Raw genomic sequence first — 20715 nt, 5'->3', positions numbered from 1 at the left:
AGGAATCAGAAAATTTAAATTAGTGGAAGATGGATTTATTGACTATGCAAAGAGCTGCAATACTTTTCATTGTGATACAGACAGCTGCAGTTCATTTTAAAAGGGGCAGTTTTAGTGCATATTCAGACCGGAACAGGGAAACCAGATACCGGCGGTGGAGCTGCGGGGAGCTGAGGTGTGTTTACCTGCTGTGGTACAATCAGGAAATAACTTTTTATTTGTCTGATTAATAACAGCTTTATGGAGCGCTCTGTTATTGTTACTCTGTGCTGCTCTACCTAAGTGTCTGTCTCTTTTTCTCTCGCTTGCTCGTCAGACACAAATTAAACGTCTTCGTGTTTGTTTTTTGCACTGTTTGTTAATCAGATTCAGATTTAGAAGCTGGTACACGAAATAAAGTGAGCATACATCCAGGTAGGTTATCAGAGTTTAGTCCGTAAATCCACCTGGAGTGTGTCTGCTTCAGAGACTTTTCAGATTGTGGAGGTGTGGCCTCTCTTTCTCTGGCTCCAGGCTGAGCCACAGATGCACCTGAAAATCCTTAGGATTCTGTTGTAGATGTTGTTTGTAACGTTATTTCAATTTATTTAAAATTATGTTCTAATTTTTTCCATAACCTGTGTTGTGATAGTTGTGTTGTTGTAACTGCAACAGATTTATTTATTTATGTTTTTGGGGTGGGTGTGTCAACACGGTGGGGACGCTGAAGGGGGGGGGGGGGGGGGGGGTACACTAATGAAACAAAAAACAAAGGAAATAAAGCAATACAGAAAAAAAGGACGTTGCAAAGGCAAGCACATTGCATTGGAATAGTAACAGCAGGTCAGAAATAATATAAGACAAAATTGACAACAAACTTCAACAATGACATTTAAAGGCAGCTCTAAACAAATAGGTTTTTAACCTTCATTTAAAGGAACTCAGGGTTTCAGCACTTGTGCAGTCCTCAGTGACTTTGTTCCAGATAAATGGAGCATGAAACTAAATGCTGCTTCTCCTTGTTTAGTGCTGATTCTGGGTATGCAGAGCAGACTGGAGCCAGAATACCTTAGTGGTCTGGAGGGTTGTTACACTGACAAGTCAGATGTATATAGGTGTTCAGCTATTCAGTGATTTATAGACTAACAGAAGTAATTTAAAGTTTATTCTCTGAGATACAGCAAGACAGTGTAAGGACTTTAGAACTGGGGTGATGTGCTCTACTTTCTTAATTTTAGTGAGGATGTGGGCATCAGCATTCTAGATCAACTGCAGTTGTCTGATTGACTTTTTTGGGAGACCTGTGATAACACCTTTGCAGTAATTAATTCGACTAAAGATGAACGCATGGATTTGTTTTTCCATAACATGCTGAGACATTAGTCCTTTAATCCTGGAAATGTTCCTCAGGTGATAGAAGGCTGACTTCGTAAATGTGTTTAGATGTTTATAGGGGTTCAGGTCAGAGTTCAATTCAATTAAATTTTATTTATACAGCGCCAATTCATGAAACATGTCATCTGAAGGCACTTTACAAAGTCAAATTCAATCATATTATACAGATTGGGTCAGATTATACAGATTGGTCAAAAAATTTCCTATATAAGGGAACCCAGTTGATTGCATAAAAGTCCCGACAAGCAGCATTCACTCCTGGAGAAGCGTAGAGCCACAGGGAGAATCGTCTGCATTGTTCATGGCTTTGCAGCAATCCTTCATACTGAGCAAGCATGAAGCGACAGCAGAAAGAAAAACTCCCCATTAACGGGAAGAAAAACCTCCAGCAGAACCAGGCTCAGTATGAACGGTCATCTACCTCGACCGACTGGGGGTTACAGAAGACAGAGCAGAGACACAGAAAGAGAGACAAAAAGCACAGAAGCACACACTGATCCAGGAATCTGTTCTACATTAAATGGTAATAGCGGGTGATCTGTCTTTCCTGGATGATGTCACAGCTAACAGAACGTCAGACCAGGTGTACCTACTATGAAGAAAAAAAGAGAGAGAACAAAAAGTTAAAAGCTGAAATGACGACAAGCAATGCAAAACTAGAGAACAGTAGAACTCAGTAGAGTGAGAGAAATAGGCCCTGATGTCCTCCAGTAGCCTAAGCCTATAGCAGCATATAACTATAGAGGTAGCTCGGGGTAACATGAGCCACTCTAACTATAAGCTTTGTCAGAAAGGAAAGTTTTAAGATTAGTCTTAAAAGTAGACACGGTGTCTGCCTCACAGACCAAAAATGGGAGTTGGTTCCACAGGAGAGGAGCCTGATAACTAAAGGATCTGCCTCCCATTCTACTTTTAGAGACTCTAGGAACCACCAGCAGATCTGCAGTCTGAGAGCGAAGTGCTCTGTTAGGAACATACGGGGTAATCAGAGCTCTGATATATGATGGAGCTTGATTATTAAGGGCTTTATACGTTAAAAGAAGAATTTTAACATCTATTCTTGATTTAACATGAAGCCAATGAAGGGAAGCTAAAATTGGAGAAATATGATCCCTCTTGTTGATTTTCATCAGAACTTGCTGCAGCATTTTGGAGTCCATTACTACACCCAGATTTCAGGCCTGATCAGTGGTAACTAGATGAAGCAACTGAAGTTGTGCACCAACTTTTTATGGCTCCTCTATTGGTCCAAAATTAATTACTTAAGTTTTTTTATTCAACTGAAGAAATTTTGGCACATCTGTGCACTGATTTCTTCTGAGCATTTATTCAATGCTTGGACGAGTTTGTCGCCACCCAGTGACATGGTGAGCTGTGTGTGGTCTTCAAAGTTATGGTGACTGAGGATGTTTTTTTTTTTTTAGATCTGAGCTTAAGAAAGCATGTAGATATTGAACAGGAGGGGAACAAACCTTGGTGAACCTCACGTGATTTTTGTCGTCTCTAATGTAAAGTTACCTATTGACACAAAAAAGTCCCTGTTCTTTAAGTAGGATTTAAACTGGTTGAGTGCTGTACCAGAAAGGCCGATGCAGTTTTCCAGGCACTCTGACAGGATGGAGTGATTAACAGTATCGAATGCACTGATGTCTTTTTTAATTATTATTATGCAGTGCTGCTCACCATTATTGGCACCCCTGAAGTTTAAGTACATATTAAGGAATATTTCCTCAAGGAAATTCATCAAGTGAAACAACATTTTACTGCTGATAGCTTGTGCTTGATGCAAAACAGCAAATGATAAAAAACATTTAAAAAGATAATCATTATGAGGAAAACAAAGAAAACAATGTTTACCATGTCAATGGTATTGGCACCCTTTGCTGCAAATCAGTATCAAAACCCAATTCGGCTTACCTGTTGCAAATCACAAATAAAGATCACTTGTGATGAACTGCCTCCACATGACATGAATTAACCAATGAATGATCATGTTGGTGCTTTAAAAGGCACATGTTAATCCATCATCAACGTCTGACAATGGTAAAGACAAAGGAGCTGTCTGAGGACACCAGAAATGCTATCATTTGTAAGCACAAGAACTCCAAAGGGTAAAAAGCCATCTCCAAAGACCTTGGTATCCCTGTTTTAACGGTGCGTCATGTTATTAAGAAGTTTTCCAGGCATGGAACTGTCAAGAACCTCCCTGGACGTGTGGGGACGAGAAAAATTGATGACAGAAGTCTTCGGCAGTTGGTGCGAACGGAGGAAAAAACACCTCGTCAAACATCTAAAGACCTAAAGACCAACCTGGAGCAGTCTGGTGTGATTGTTCCAGCAAGTACCATATGCAGCACACTAAACAAAGTGGGGCTTTATGGGCGGAGGACAAGGAAGACCCCATTGCTACAGAAAAGACATAAAAAAGAATGCTTGATTTTCACAAAAGAGAACCTGGACAAAGCTCAAGCCTTCTGGGACAACATTTTATGGACAGATGAAACAAAAGTGGAGCTTTTCAGTAATTCACACCAACAATATGTTTACAGACGGCGCAATGAAGCCTTCAAAGAAAAGAACACCATACCAACAATCAAGCATGGTGAAGGATCCATAATGCTATGGGGCTGCTTTGCGGCATCTGGTACTGGAGGCCTTGACCGTATCACAGGCATCATAAAATCAGAAGATTATTAAGAAATTCTAGAGCGAAATGTCTTGCCCAGTGTAAGAAAACTTGGTTTGAGGCAAAGATCCTGGGTCTACCAGCAAGATAATGACCCAAAGCACACCTCCTAAAGAACGCAGGCATGGTTGAAAGGGAAAAATATTTACTGTTTTAAAATGGCCAGCAATGAGTGCTAATCTCAATCCAATTGAACATTTTTGGGTAGAGCTGAAATCTGCCATTGGAGAAAGGAACCCTGCAAATGTACAAGAGTTTGAGCATATTGCAAAAGAAGAGTGGGAGAAAATGCCACCCGAGAAGTGCAAGAAGTTTATAGATGAATATAAGAAACGTTTGGAGGCTGTCATTGCTGCCAAAGGCTGTGCAACCAAGTATTAGGGAGGGGTGTCAATATTAGTGCACATGCTGGTTTTCTGTTTTGTCCTTCGGAATTAAAATACTTGTGTTGAAATGGTAACCATCTTTGTTAAATTATTTTGGATCTCAAATTGAAAGATCCTGCTGATATAAGTTTTGAACATTTCCATTTATTTCTGAAGATATTCACTCAGCTAGGCAAAACATGAAGGGGTGCCAATAATTGTGAGCAGGACTGTATCTTTATTTTTACAGGGAAGTCATTAAGAACAAGTTATTTAAGTTCATTATGAACAACGGCGGCCTGACAAGTGGAGTAACCACCCAAAAGGAAGTAGGGCTAAAATAAACACAATACATTAGTAATGCATACATAAAATATCATTTATAACACAACAGACAACCCAAAAATTACTATGTAGAGAAGCAACTGCAAGTGTCTGTGAACAAGGATGATATAATAGTTTTAAAGGATGAAATTGAAATTAGTATATCCAGTTTAAGAATATTTTGCAGAGTGTTCCAGTCACGAGGGGCAGCAGATTGAAGAGAAGCAAGACCAAGGGTAGTGTTGGTTTTGGGTATACGTAGTTAAGTGATGACCAGGTGTTGTATGTAACAGGCTTTGGCTGCAGCAGGTGACCTAAATAAGGTGGTGAGCGGCCAAGAAGGGTCTTGTAAATAAAGATGAACCAGTGAATTTTGCGTTGACTGCGAAGAGAGGGCGTGTTGATTATAGAGGACCAAGCCTTCCATATTTAAAAATAAATACATAAATAAATAAAAGCTCAATAAATAAAGCATGCCACCAAAAATACAATAAACTAATAAATGTAGGTAGAAATGAAATTATACAGTAAGACACAAATGTATATATCTTTTTTAATTAGCTTCTTTATTTATTCTCCTTTGTAATAATTACCTTATTTCTTTATTGTCCGTTATACTTTTCAATTTTATTTATTAATTACTTGCTTTTTTAAGTATTTATTTATGTGCATGTTATAATATTTTTGTCTATTTTATTCTTCCTTTGTATTTTTTTATCCTATATATTTCTGTGATGCTATTTATTTCTGCCTGTTCTTTTTACATTTCTGCCTGTCCTTTTTACATTTTTGTATGCATTTCTGCCTCATTATGCAAATGAGGAGAGGTTGTTTCTTAAGGGCTCAAGTTCTGCTCATTGGTTGGTTAGCATTTTACTGCATCGGTCAAATCTACATGGCTTTTCCCCGCACTAAAGCATTGTTTAGTAATGTCAAACTCAGCAGGCAGACGTTCAGTGTCCGACCTCTAAAGGGAAGCTGCTAATAGAATGGAAGAATTAGAACGCTGTACATTTGGGATCTGAAATGTTTTTCTGTGGTTTCAGATTTGGCTTTTCCAGATCAATAACTCATCGGCGGATGATTTATTCTACAAAACAGACACCTCTCCGCAACCACAGCAAGGCAGACAGTGAGCTACAACCGTAGTTTCCTCAAAACGAGTCTCCCACCGCGCTGTGTGAATTACATTGGACCCTATGCAGAGCTCGCTTGATAAGAAAATATTGTAGTTGATTATAAAAGGCACAATATGAATTATCAGATTCACATCCAGGCAATGAAAAACACTACAAATTATCATTATTCTATCCATGTTGGTCTAATTTGTGAATAGCCTTTAGCTCATCCAAAATGCTGCAGCAAGACTTCTGATGATCATATTTCTCCCAGTTTGGCTTCCCTTCATTGGCTTCCTGTTAAATCAGCAATATAATTTTAAATTCTCCTTAGCAAGAATAAAGCCTTTAATAATCATGCTCCATCATATATCAAAACTTTGATTACCCCATATGTTCCTAACGGAGCACTTCGCTCTCAGACTGCAGGTCTACTGGCGATTCCTTCAGTCTATAAAAGTAGAATGGGCGGCAAGCCCTTTAGTTTTCAGGCTCCTCTCCTGTGGAACCAACTCCAAATTCTGGTCCGTGAGGCAGAGACCCTCTCTACTTTTAAAACTAGGCTTAAAACTTTCCTTTTTGACAAAGCATATAGTTAGAATGACTTAGGTTACCCTGAGCTATCTCTAGTTATGATGTTATAGGCTTAGGCTGCTGGAGGACATCAGGGTCTATTTTTCTCACTGTGCTGAGTTCTCCTACTGTTCTCCAATTTGCATTGTTTGTGATTATTTCAGCTGTTAATTTTTTGTTCCCTGTCGTTTTTCTCTTCATAGAAGGTACACCTTGTCTGGCGTTCTGTTAGCTGTGACATCACCAGGGGAAGACAGATCATCCGATATTACCATATGACATAGAAAGGATTCCTGGCTCAATGTGTGCCTCTTTGTCTCTTTTTTGTGTCTCTGCTCTGTCTTCTCTAACCTCCAGTGGGTCGAGGCATATAACCGTTCACACTGAGCCTGGTTCTGGTGGAGGTTTTTTCTTCACCCCTTTTTTAAATTCAACTTTACTGGCTCCAATTCGATTCAAGATTCTTCTGTTTACATCTAAGATCATACACAATCAGATTCCTTACTTATCTGATTTCCTTCATGTCACCGCCTCCCACTGTTCCCTCAAATCTTCCTCTTCAATGTATATCTCTGTTCTCTTTTGTCACCTCAGTGCCTCTGGGAGCCTTCTCTCGCTCTGCTCCCAAACTCTGGAATTCTCTCCCATCATACATCCGTAATATTGACACACTACATCTGTTTAAATCCAGACCCAAAGCACACCTCTTCAAGAATATTTATTCTCTGATTTAAACTTTTATTGATGATGTTTTATTTGTTTTATTTTTGGTGATTTTAATCTTAATTTGTAAAGTGCTTTTGAGTGCTTTGAAAGGCACTTTTAAATAAAATGTATTATTATTATTACTATTATTGTTGAAAGTGATGTCCAGAGTTTACTTCTTCACAGAGTAAAACAAAAACCGATGTAACCATAATAACATTTCATTTACATTTTAATGATGCTTTTTAATTTCAGTAGATTAACATTCTGTGGCCATCTAGTTTACTCTGTTATGTAAAGCATCTTTTTTCAAAATCCCTTTCAGGCTGCAGTTAGTTATTGCATAATTATGTCACTAAACATTTGTGAATTTTGGTAAAGCTGTTAAGAAGGTTTCAAACGGTTGTAGTTTTATATTCATTGTTCGTGCTTTGCATCTCATTCAGAAGAATTTAATTTAAAGCTATAGTTGGTAATGTTGGGCAGCTAGCAAGTATAACGAAAACTGTTTCTTAACAAGATTACCAATGATATCTTTAAGGTAAATATATATCAGTGTGATCTAAAGCATCTGTAACCTTTATGTAAGCTTTGGAAACTTATTTGTACACCAACACAATGACAGCCTGTCATGTTCATATACGTTTATACCTGGTCAGTTTAATGGTGTTGTCCAGCGCAGCAGATAGCAGTAGGCTGTTGTTCTCTCTGCTAAAGGACATACCTCTTATTTGTTTGCTGTGGATTGGAACATACTGACTAGCTTTCATGTTCATCAAATTCACCTTCTTCACTCCACAACCTGAACAGACAAAGGAGAAAGGTTTCTTCAGGTGAGTTGCATTCACTCCTCAGCTCTATCCATGTTTTGCATGGCAACCTATAGTGAAAAAAGCAGGACTAACCACTTATGAAATGTAGGATTTCTCTACTTGCAGGGTTTCTGCAGATATCGATGAATCGGATAAAAAATTAAATAATAAAAAGCATTAATTTTCAACCCTTTATTGAAAAATATAACTGACAGTGCAAAACATATTTAGAAAGTGCACAAACAGATTGCTCCTTGAACATCCCTGAGCTGTTAAAGTAAAAAAAAAAAAATGGACTAACAAAAAACATATACACATCTCAGGTGTACTTTACATCTGCCAAATTAAATATATAGGCTTTTTTAAAGTGCACAAAAAGATTTAGATTTTTGTTTAAAGGCACTTGAGCTGTCTTAGGAACAATAAATAATTTATAACAAATTAAAAAAAGTACAAATCTGAAAACATAACCGCATTTGTTTGAACGTCTGAACTTATCTGCTACACTACTACACTCAGACTCACAAACTCTCTCTCTCTCTCACACACACACTCACTCACTCTTACTCTCTTTGTTCAGACATTTTGCATTGCAATGCAAAAATGTTAGCATGTCCACATGCTCCTGGCTCAGGCTGGCTCTTTTCTTGGAGGCTATGTTTCCTGCTGCAGAAAACAGCCGTTCAGATGGTGTTGAGGTGGCAGGGATGCATAGAAAAGACTTGGCTAGCCTGGCCAACATGGGATATCTTTCATTGTTAGCCTTCCACCACAGTAATGGGTTTTCTTCCTTGGCAAGGCTTTTTTCTTCAAGGTATGTAAGAACTTCTTTCCTCACTTGAGTGTGGACATCCTCAGCTTGGCCTGCTCTATCATCTTCTTCACCATCAGAACCAAGGAGTGAGTCAAGTAGAGTGGCTTGAGGCGTTGATTCAGTAGCTGTAGTATCGGTGGAGGTAACACTGCAACTGCCATGCTGCTGCACATCCATCTTCCTTCTCTCTTCAAGTACCATTGTTTGCACTTTAGTTTGAACACGTAGGACTTCATCAGGTGAAAGAAACTTGACCCAAGGTTTAGGAAACTGAACAAGGACCATCGCAAGAATCACTGTGTTTGGTGCGCTATCTGAGAAAGTAGTCTCCCTTTTCCATCTCTCCTGCAACTGCTGCACAGCAGTGAGTTGAAAAGCCCGCAGCGGGGCTGACTCGTAGACAGCACTCTGGGTGGACTTCAACAGCCCCTTCACAAGTGGAGGTATTGTAGATATTGTTGCATATTTCTGTCCACTCATGAACACAGTGGCACATTCAAAAGCCTTGAGGACTGTTGAAAGCTCTTCCAGCAGACTCCACTGGTCTGGTTTCAGATCTAGGTACCTTTTGCCTCTCTGTGTGACAGAGCTGTCAGACAGTGTTGCTGTTACAGGCCACCTTTGCTCAAGCAGTCGGCTTATCATGTAGAATGTGCTATTCCACCTGGTGCTTACGTCTTGGACAAGGCTGTGCTCAGGTGTGTTCATTTGTTGTTGTTTCTCTCTGAGCTTACTGCAGGCTAGCTCACCTTTCTTAAAATGTTCTACCAGACATCTTGCAGCCCCAACAGCTTTTTCAATGCTTGGATTCTTCAACGCAGCGTTGATCACAAGTTGCAAAGTATGGCCAGTGCAACGGACAGAGGACCACCCATGCTTCTCCTCCAGGATATTTGCCGCAGCAACAATGTTAGCACCATTGTCATGGACTATGGCAATGATTTTGCTTGGAGGAATTTCAAATCTGTCTACTACCTGCTCCAACCACTCTGCAATGTTAGATGCAGTATGTCTGTCCTGCAGTGGCATGGTGGTGAGGGAGATTGACTGCATGTCCCAGTCATCTGTGATGTAGTGGCATGTGACACCAAGGTAGGCTTCAGTTGCTACACTTGTCCAAACATCAGTGGTGAGAGCAAGTTTGCTGTTGTTGGTGTTTATTGCAGTCTTCGCTTTCTTGAATGTTTCTTCATATTTTCTCTCCATGAGCTTTGTAAAGTGGGTCCTGGAGGGCAGAGTGTAACCAGGGTTCAAGGTGTGGATCATTTTAGTGAAGCCCTCATCTTCAACCATCGACAGCGGCCTCATGTCAGTGACAAGCGTGTTGAAGATACTATCTGTCAAGACAGCAGCTTGCTGTGGTGTACATGAAGCATTTCCCATCAAGAAGCCCTCATGGTTTGCTGTTTTTTTCTGGAATCAAAAAGATAGTATTAGTATGTGTAATAGCACAAATTACTTTAATACATACTTACTTGTTGTTTTAGCTACTTGTTGTGTAAAGGCAATTAATAATTCATTACATTTAAATAAGTGCTTTGAGTGCCAAGAAAAGCGCTATATAAATGTAATGAATTATATACACACATATATATATGAAGAGTTCAGATGCAAAAGCCTCTAAGTGCCATTTGAAATTTTCTTCTAAAATGACCATTTTTATTAAGCTTGTATATTTAATTTCAGTAAATACACTTAAATGACAATTAATAGGTAATCTTCATTGCCATTTAAGTGAAATTACTGAACTTAAAAATACAAAATTGATAAAAATTATCATTTTAGAAGAAAATTTCAAATGGTACTTAGAGGCTTTTGCATCTGAACTCTTTATATATATATATATATATATATATATATATATATATATATATATATATATATATATATATATATATATATATATATATATATATATATATATAAGAAGAAAATAATACATTTTTAAACATTTTTTAAAAATGTAATTTAAAATAAATATTACAAATTAAAATAATCGTTTTCTATTTCAATATATCTCAGTATTGCTGTTTTTACTGTAATTTAGATCAAATAAATGTAGCCTGGGTGAGAATTTACAGATTGAAATATTAATGGGCCAAAAAAAAGGCAAGGGAATAAAAACCTGTCTTTTGTCTTGCTAACTATAACGTTATACGTTATATGCTTTAGCCTATAACGTAACGTAACGTTACTGTTTTTAACGAGCTAACACTAACGTGTCATGCTTATTAAGCTGGATAACGAGTAAACACCAGCACCAGAAGAGCTACTGGAGGGACGTTACATACCTTCTACTTCAAAACGGAACAAAAGTAGTAATTTGTAGTGACTTACCCTGCTGTTGAACTCCCTCATCAAGAACTCCAACATGTTTTCGTTTTAGGTGCTCCATCATCACCGTGGTGCTCCCGTGCCAGGCCATGTCGCTTTTGCATATCTTGCAATTAACACACTTTTTTGATTTATTTAGTGTGAAATATTCCCACACCTTGGATGATTTAGGTCGTACTGATTTCTCTGCCTCCGCCATGTTTCAGAACACTGTTAAGGGTCTCTCTGATGGTCTTTCGTGTAACGTTAACTCCGCTCTGTTCTTTTATTTTCTTTCTCGTCAGCTCTGCTCAACTTTTTCTTTCTGCTCAGCTGCGCGGCGCGCTCAACTTTTTCTCTCTGCTCAGCTGCGCGCGCTCAACATGTGACGTAATAGTCGCGCGACACAACGAATCGACAATGAAATTCGTTGCCAACTTTTTTAAAAATCGAATTTTATGTGTGTATATATATATATATATATATATATATATATATATATATATATATATATACACACACACATATATATATATATATATATATATATATATATATATATATATATATATATATATATATATATATATATATATGTGTGTGTGTGTGTGTGTGTGTGTGTGCGCGCACATCCAGTACAACAACTATGGAGGTCTAAATTCTGATGACATAATACCTGAACACAGGTACAGACAGGATCTCATTTACAATAAAGAACAGCAACAATTAGTCAAATTGGCTTCAGAAAGGCCATTTAGCAAATTAAGCAAATTATTGAACCTCTAGTAAAACAAGTTCTGTAAAATCTACTCCTGATGACACAAAATAGAAATAGGAATCTATGTTACCAGGCACTAGTGTAGAGTGGGGGGACGGCTGTGAGGCTAGCAGGCAACAGAGAGGTTCACAGTAGGACAGAACTCTGCAGCCACCTGCCTGAGACACAAGCACAGCCTTAGAGAAGCTGTAGTGTGTCATCCTGGAACCATCCACCCTCTGAGACAGGCTAAGTAGAGGGGAGAAGGTAGAAGATGATGATGGAGAAACCAAGGTTCTTCCAGTCTGAGCCATCAAGGCCTTCAGCTCCTATAAAAGATGCAGATAGGTGCACATACTTAAAAAAGCTGCCAAAATACTATAATTTAATTTAATTTTACAAGTCAAAAATAGAGGTTAATCTCCTAGGCAAGGTACATAACTTGAATGAGAGCTGTTGCTTCTTTATAGAATCTAACACATGGAGCAAATGTTTGATGTGTTTTCAATCATTTGCGCAATTTAGTGTAAAAATAAAACTAAAGCAATTAATAGCTGGCAGTGGTACCTGCAGCTCTTGCTGTGCCTGTCCATATTTGCTGGTGACAGCTTGAAGCTTGAGTTTGTATTCAGCTGACTCCAGTTCAGCTTTTCTCCTCAGCGACTGCTCCTGTTCCAGAGATCTGAATGAACACACGCACAAACTTTGACTCCAATTTCACCATAAAGTAAGAAATCAAGAGTTAAGAATCTTTGTCATTATGTAACCATTATGAAAACTTGGTGAGACACCAGCTCAGAATTCACAGATTCACAGACATAAACACACAATGTTCAAATATTTGAACCAACAACACATCCTGAGAAGCTAAACGCATGCAAACAGTCCTAAGCATCTAATTAGATTTAAATGTTTGAGTCAAAAAAGAAAGATAGCCGCCACTTTACAGAATGTAAATTACTGTGCAATTACAGGACTATCTGACGAAACACTCCCTAAGACATTGGAAACGTGTGCAAATAGTCATTAGCAAAAATTTAAACTATAAAATTTAAACCTGTCAAAAAGACAGATAACAATTTACAAGATGAAAAAAATACTATTCAATTGCATGAATGTAGACATACAGACATAACCTGACTCTCGCCAGCTGTATGTCGCTCCGCCTGGGACATCTCCATAGGAATTGCCTTTTTTGAAGGCTGGGCCTTATTAAAAATCCTTGCATATGATTGGATAAGCCACTTGTCTGTCATCTTTATCGATGTGCTATTTCAACCACTCACACCGAAGCTAAACCGTGATGCTGTGAGAGCGACGCAGGAAAAAAAAAAAAAAAAAATTTCCCTGCGTACATACAAAATTTATTTTTTTAATGTATTTGCGGCTCTAGTGGCACACGTTTTATTGACAGTGAGCTGACAGGAAGAGGGGGAAAGACAGGCGGCAAAGCGCCACGGGTTGGAGTCGATCCCGGGCCGACCGCGTCGAGAACTAAAGGCCTCCTAATATGGTTCGCGTTAACCGTCAGCCACGGGCGCGCCCCGGAAAACAAAACTTGCCAAATCGGGTCGGGAGAAGGGCGAAAACATCGTTTCCACAAACAAAAGCCTTCAGAGCCATTCTCCGATGTTCTTTTAATGACACAATATTAGGTAGATTGGACAACACGGAAGAAATAGCAGCATCAATGTTAACGCTTGCTTCCTCGATGCGAGCCGCCATTGCTATCAAAACAGTCTCACGTAACAGTCGCTTCTCCACTACGTCACATCTATGAAACTCCAGCCTTGCGTCCTGATTGGCTAGACAATAAAATTGGGTGGAGAAATCACTCTCAATGGGAGATGTCCCAGATGTATGTGAGTGAAGCTAGTCAGAGCGACATACAGCTGGCGAGAGTCAGGTTAATACAGACATCCCTAGAGAAGCCAAAATGTGCAAATGGTCATTAGGCTGTGACACTGTAAATCATTCTTCATCTGATCAAGAACCTGCAGAGCCGGCAGCATGTCTATAAACATGTAAACAGACTATGACATGGTCAGGGCCCCCGTTTCAGAAACGGGTTAGTGGATATTCAGAGTAATTTCTGGGGTAAATTCCTACATGCCCTGGATTTTCCATTTCAGAAAGCTCAGAAGTCTTTACTCTGAGTCAATGACAACAAAGTACTTGTACTGTGAAAGAACCCTGCTACTGGGTGGATTTGTAAGGGCTAACCCTGAGTTTTTTCTACTTTTTTGCTGAGATCTGCACAAGGAAGTGTTGGAAAAGGCGGGTCCTTTTCTGGAGGAGCCTGTATGCTGGATCGCAAATACTCCACTGAAATCTGTCGGGAGAGGCTGATCAAATTATGAGTAAATGTCTTATTTCTGGATTAATATATTTTCAAACGTTACAGTTTTTTCGGCGCTGTCATTGATTGTCAGCACCGTCAACCGTGCTCAATGAGTCACAATTTCAGTGCAGTAATCCTTCACAATACAAATCTGTTGGCCGTTGCAGTCAAACTAGTCCCGACGGCGTGCTTCCCTGATGAGAAGCTCCTTGGTCTGGTGGCGGTGTAAGTGGAGAATAACAGGCCACGTTGCTGTCTGGCAGCCGGCTTGGGGGCAAACAACCAATGGGTGGCAATGATAAAGTGTCCTCCCCCAAAGATCTCTTGAAATAGTTTAGAAAAAAACCTCAGTCAGACAACCACTCTCGAGCATGTGTATGTTCTGGCGGCAACTACGGTTCTCCAGATCAACAACTATAGCCTTTAGCTTAGCCTTCTTGTCCCAGAGATCGAGAGGAGAGGCAAACGAGTGAGGAGATCCGTTGGTCATGGTCATCCTAAGATATTTTATTTTGATCCAATTTGGAATTAATTTTATCAAAAGATGCCTTCAAAATATATGACAGCTTTTGACAGTATTCCTCGAGTAGCCCAGTAATGGAGTCCAGTGTTAGGCCAGGCCCAGGGCAAGCAGCGCTAGCACCCACCTTGTCAGCAGCTTTCTTTCCTTTTGTTAGAGATTTTGAGATTACAGACAATGGACTGAGAAAGTCAGTTAACATGGAAATTACAGATAGACAACACACTCAGAGAGGAGAGGACCCTGGTCCTGATGTATGTCAACATTAAAGATGCATACATCTCCTCTTCTCTCCCCCCTCTGGGCAGGTCAGATCACAACCTGGTTCACCTCAAACCCTGCTATGTGCCTCTGGTGAAGAGGAAGCCTAAGACCACAAGAGGAGGTGGTCGGAGGAGGCTTATGAGACATTGCAGGCCTGCTTTGAAGTGACTGACTGGCCTTCACTCTGTGAGCCCCACGGGGAGGACATCGATGGGCTCACAGAGTGCATCACGGACTACATCAACTTCTGTGTGGACTGCAATGTTCCACCTCGGACTGTCACCTGTTACGCCAACAATAAGCCTTGGATCACCAAGGACATAAAGGCCATCCTGAATGAGAAGAAGAAGGCGTTCAGAGATGGCAACCGTGATGAGGTGAGGAGAGTGCAGGGGTACTCAAACGTAAAATCGAGGAGGACAAATACAGGGGAATGCTGGAAAATAAACTCCAAACTAACAACATGAGGGATGTGTGGAGTGGGATGAGAGCCATCACAGAGTTCCTAAAATCTACTGGCATGGAGTTGGAAAGTCGCATGGACCGGACCAATGAACTGAACCTATTTTTCAATAGGTTTGAAACTGAGGCCTATCCCCTACAACTCTCTGCTGCTGGCTTCCCTACAATGACCACTCAAACACCTTCCCCCATTCCTCCTCCTTACAGACCCCCGTCTGCTCTTCAACACCTCATTCTACATCCATTGACTCCACCCCTCCCCCCTGCTTCACATCATGTCCTCCACAACCTGAGGACCTCACCCCTCACCTAACCGTTACCTCTACAGTGTTCCTCTCTCCTGACCTGGTGAGAAGACAGCTGACCAGACTCCACTCCGGCAAAGCTGCAGGCCCCGATGGTGTATTCCCCAGGGTGCTCAAAGCTTGTGCCTATCAGCTGTGTGGAGTACTTAGCCAGGTCTTCAGCCTGAGCATGCTCCTCCAGAGAGTCCCTGTGCTGTAAGAAGACGTCCTGCCTTGTTCCTGTGCCAAAGACGCCGCGCCCTAGCGGCCCTCAGGACTACAGACTAGTGGCACTGACGTCCCATATCATGAAGACCTTTGAGAGGCTATTCCTGAAGCAGCTAAGGCCCATGGTCAGGCCTTTCACCGATCTACTACAGTTCGCCTACCAGCCCCGCCTGGGAGTTGAGGACAGCATCATCTTCCTGCTGAACAGAGTCAACACTCGTCTGGACAAGCCAGCGAGCACTGTGAGAATCATGTTGTTTGATTTCTCCAGTGCCTTCAACACCATACATCCGTCTCTACTGGGTGAGAAGATGACTGCGATGCAGGTGGAGGCCCCCATCGTGTCCTGGATTGTTGATTACCTGACGGGTAGACCACAGTATGTATGCCTACAGAACTGTGTGTCTGACAGAGTGGTCAGCAACACTGGGGCCCCTCAGGGGACTGTCCTCTCCCCCTTGCTCTTCACCCATTTCATCTCAGACTTCAACTATTGCACTGAGTCCTGCCACCTTCAGAAGTTTTCTGATGACTCAGCAATAGTTGTCTGCATTGAAAAGGGTGATGAGAGTGAATATAGGACTGTGGTGGGCAACTTTGTCACTTGGAGTGAGCTGAACCATCTGCAGCTCAATGTGACAAAGACTAAGGAACTAATAGTTGATCTGAGGAAGACAAAACACCTGTGAGCCCTGTTAGAAGAAATGTGAATGTAATAATTTTCTTTTTATTGTTTTATTAAGGACTGTTCTACTGTTTTAACTTCACAGGAGAAACAGATGGTTCTCCTAGACAAGGAGTCTCTTGCTATATATGTTAATCTTACACCTCTGTGTGTGCCAACCCCATGTTGTAAAACCCCCCTTGCCTTTTGTTTCTTACCCCCATGTTGTGAACCCCTGACTCCGCCTGCCACTTCTTTGATGTCTGATAATAAAGGCAAATGGACAGAGGTAACCAGCGCAGATGGAGCCGAGACTGTGATGAAAACGGCCTCACGTTTCTGGCTCTTCTGCCCTCTGTCTCTTTGAGCAGAGTCTAAAAAACTTGTTTGTGTTGGCTTTCTTCCCAGAATAAAGAGTTATTAAACTTAACTATCAGCTGGTGCAGTGACGCGGATCCCAACATATCGACTCGCTGACGAGAGGAGCAATGCGCTGAAAACCACTGCAGGTCTGTGGCAAGGACCTGGTGAAAGTCCCGGGAGGTAATTTCCTCGCTGGGACCAGCGTCTCCTTTCGCCAACGAGAAGATTGACGGGATTCCGACTGGGGAGAAAGCCAAACAAATCAAGTAAGTTTTAAACGATCGGTTAAAGTCCGTCGTTCAGGGTTACGGGTGATTAAAAGTTCCCCGAAAGGTTAATCGAGAGTTTGCGTCTCTCGAAGCTGCCGGTTTGAGTCCGTCGCAGAAGTTAAGGAAAACCAGGTTAAAGTCCTGAAAAGTAAATTAAAAAAAGGAAATCCAGGTTAAAGTCCTGAAAGGTAGATTAAAAAAGGAAATCCAGGTTAAAGTCCTGAAAGGTAGATTAAAAAAGGAAATCCAGGTTAAAGTCCTGAAAGGTAGGGGGAAAAAAAGAAATCCAGGTTAAAGTCCTGAAAATTAGATTAAAAAAAGGAAATCCAGGTTAAAGTCCTGAAAGGTAGGGAAAAAAAGAAATCCAGGTTAAAGTCCTGAAAGGTAGGGAAAAAAAGAAATCCAGGTTAAAGTCCTGAAAATTAGATTAAAAAAAGGAAATCCAGGTTAAAGTCCTGAAAGGTAGATTAAAAAAAAGAAATCCAGGTTAAAGTCCTGAAAGGTAGATTAAAAAAAAGAAATCCAGGTTAAAGTCCTGAAGAGGTAGGAAAAAAAAGGAAATCCAGGTTAAAGTCCTGAAAGGTATATAAAAATAAAAAAGATTAAGGTCCTGGAAATGATATAAACAGAACGCAAAAGTAAAATAGGATGGGTTCCAGACAAAGTACAAAGGGAAATCCAAAAGGGGATGAAAAGTTTATGAATCAGATTGATCCACTTAAATTAAAATACTTGGGGAAGTGGAAGAAAAAGTATAATGTAGATGGTGTGTTGAAAGTGACTAAATGGGAAAACGTTGTGGGTCGGCTACAAACAAGCGCTAGTGCAAAAACAGGAAAACAAAAACAGGAAAAAATTAAAGAGCTTGAAATTGAACGCTGTTGGTTAAATCAAGCACAAAAAAGGCAGGTTGCACGAGCAAAAAATAAAGCAGACCGTAGGCAGAGACAGTCCCGACCAGAAGGAGGGAGTGGGGTGGCCAATGGAGCGGTGCGTCAAACCCCGACTTCATCACCTATGTGGTCTCCTGCAAGTTTAGGCTCTAAACAAAAAAGAACCCCCAGAACATTACTTCAGTAACGCAAACTATGGTGGCAACTGAAGAAAACAGACCACCACCGTATAATCCCTCAAACCCCCCCAAGGATGTTTCAAATCTGTACCCAGACCTGGATGGACTGAGTAAATCAGATCACTCGTTATCTACAGACCAGTCCAAAGGATTGTGTCCTATGGTGCAGGTCCCAAATCCTAACGTAAGAGCTCAGCAGCCTCAAACAATCCCAGTTTTCTCCATAGGGTTTTCTCCAGTTTTCTCCAAGATGACGACGACAGAGCACCAGTCGTCGTCATCTTGGAAAATAGTGCGCCGTGACAGAGCGTTGAAACTTGCTAGACTGCGGGTTCGCCGAGTGACGTCAAAAAATGGGAGGTGACAGTACTATTCTTGACCAAGATGGATTCCTCCACATAAACATGATTAAATGAAAATTATTCATAATTAAAAAAACGTATAATTTTTTACACAGTATGTAGTAGTTTTATATTTAAAGTACTTTCAGCAGTTTGAATTCTGATTTTGACCAGACTTCTCCTTTAAAATTTTCATGTGACTTTCAGCCATGTGCCACTTTTCTGCCCCATTTTGGATTTCACATGCTTTCCTATTGGGCTTTTGCTTCCAACAGGACCTGGCATGATGCCCAGACATGACCCAATTGGCCACTACAGCACCACCCACCTGTGGGAAATGGCGCTACACACCATTTTGGTCAAATGTTAAGTTCTGGGCCCAGATGTGGTGAGGCGGAGTTGCTAAAGGAGGCCAATCTGACCCATGAACTTTGGTCACGTTGGGTGACATTAAGTAATGGCACCCCTTTTTGAGGCACTTCCCAGTACAGGATTTGGACCAACCTGACAGAGTACAATCACCCGGTCATACTGAACACAACCATGTTAGCAGCTAACTGTTAGCATGTTGCTAACCAGAAGTAGCTCTAGGAAGCTCGGACAAACTTCTGCTTCACAGAGTCTGTACTTCCTTTAGAGAGAAAGCTCAACAAGAAATTTGTTGGGCTACGTCGCATAAAGCATCTCCAAGCTATGAGGTGTCAAACATCCAATGCTTTTCAATGGGGGACCAAACCCCTTATGGTCCCAGAAATGCATGCCCATATATGGCTATGGTATAGCTCAGATGGAAAGTGCAAGCTTTGCATGCAAGAGGTCGCGGGATCGATTCCCTGTGTGTAAGACTTGGAGTTTTGTATTATAATCCCCACAGTGTGTATATCAAAACATGTGTGCTGATCCCATGAAGTATTTTTTTGTACCACCCGCCATTTTGAGTTACCATGGCAACGTTATAAACAACGTATTTTCTCCCTATTTGAGGCACGTCCCAGTACAGGATTTGGACCAAACTGACAGAGTACAATCAACAGGTGATACCGAACACAACCATCTTAGTGGCTAACGGTTAGCATGTTGCTAACCGGAAGTAGCTCTAGGAAGCCTGTTCAAACTTCTACTTGACAGATTTGGTGAATTTTAGGATTTTCTCCCTTTTTAGGCACTTCTCAGTACAGGATTTCAACCAAACTAACAGAGTAACATCACCCGGTGATACTGAACACAACCATGCTAGCGGCTAACCATTAGCATGTTGATAACCGGAAATAGCTTTAGGAAGGTCCTACCGACTGCTGCTTAGCCAGAGTTCTTCTGCCTTTACAGACAGAGAGGGCTGCAGCTGTCAGTGAGTCTCCATGACAACGCTGCTAGCAAGAGGCTCCTAGAAGGTCCATTGACTTAACATGGCACCTTTCAACGGCCGCTGCGAGGGCTGTGAAGACCGTAGGAACCTCAAATTCGCAGTGTTACTTCCTGTTGCTATTTCTGACGGTACGGTACGCACCAAGTGGCAGGCGCCTTGCTAAATTTCTTCAGAAATTTTCTAGTTACTTTTTCCAATGCGGACCCAGTCAAATGCGGGACATTTGGTTCACAATTCCGACCTTTCTTAAAAAAAAAGCGTGTCATGCTAAATTAGCCTGAGCTAGCGCTTTACTCTTCGAGTTTTAAATAAAACATAACAGCAAATAACGAGAAGGTCCCTGTTTGGTCGACGCGTTTATCACCTAAGTTGCTGGAAGCCAGTGAATAGACGCTGACAGGCGACATGGCCACAGGTGGAAATAACTCATTAACTGCAGAGGCAGCGGCAGACACGCTTACCAAGGGATGTTGTTGTCAGCTGTTCTATCCGCTCCACTTCCTGGTTCGCATAAACCCAAAGAAAACCTTTGACCACCGCTACTTTCATTCATGCATCTGTGGCCAGTTTGAGATGTTCTTCCAAAAGTTAGAATGATTGAACACCAATGAAGCTCAGTCTGGCAATGTCTGCTTTGCAAAGACCCGCCCTACTCTCTTTCTGATTGGCTAATGTCCCGGCTCTGCCTGATTTCATTGGT

At 41.0% G+C, this 20715-nt stretch overlaps 2 protein-coding genes across 3 annotated transcripts in view; both read right to left on the bottom strand.

The window, feature by feature from the left end:
* The window catches only part of LOC105922322 (trimethylguanosine synthase), a 351997-nt gene that overhangs the window by 97515 nt on the left and 233767 nt on the right, over window positions 1-20715 (bottom strand). The window lies entirely within an intron of this gene.
* rfwd3 (ring finger and WD repeat domain 3) overlaps window positions 1-20715 on the bottom strand; it is a 77924-nt gene that overhangs the window by 22552 nt on the left and 34657 nt on the right. Inside the window, exons 7-9 of one of the 2 annotated variants that reach the window (XM_036134306.1) lie at window positions 12409-12523; window positions 11933-12170; window positions 7797-7947 (exon numbers count right to left, since the gene is read on the bottom strand). In XM_036134306.1, the coding sequence (XP_035990199.1) occupies window positions 7797-7947; window positions 11933-12170; window positions 12409-12523 (504 nt within the window). Of the gene's footprint in view, window positions 1-7796; window positions 7948-8524; window positions 10185-11108; window positions 11508-11932; window positions 12171-12408; window positions 12524-20715 lie in introns of those variants that run through there. The other variant, XM_036134305.1, reaches the window with a different exon arrangement.

Source organism: Fundulus heteroclitus, unplaced genomic scaffold (assembly GCF_011125445.2).
Source record: "Fundulus heteroclitus isolate FHET01 unplaced genomic scaffold, MU-UCD_Fhet_4.1 scaffold_79, whole genome shotgun sequence".
Classification (NCBI taxonomy): domain Eukaryota; kingdom Metazoa; phylum Chordata; class Actinopteri; order Cyprinodontiformes; family Fundulidae; genus Fundulus; species Fundulus heteroclitus.
The sequence above is the reverse complement of the archived record's forward strand: the minus strand, read 5'-3'. Positions and strand labels throughout refer to the sequence as shown.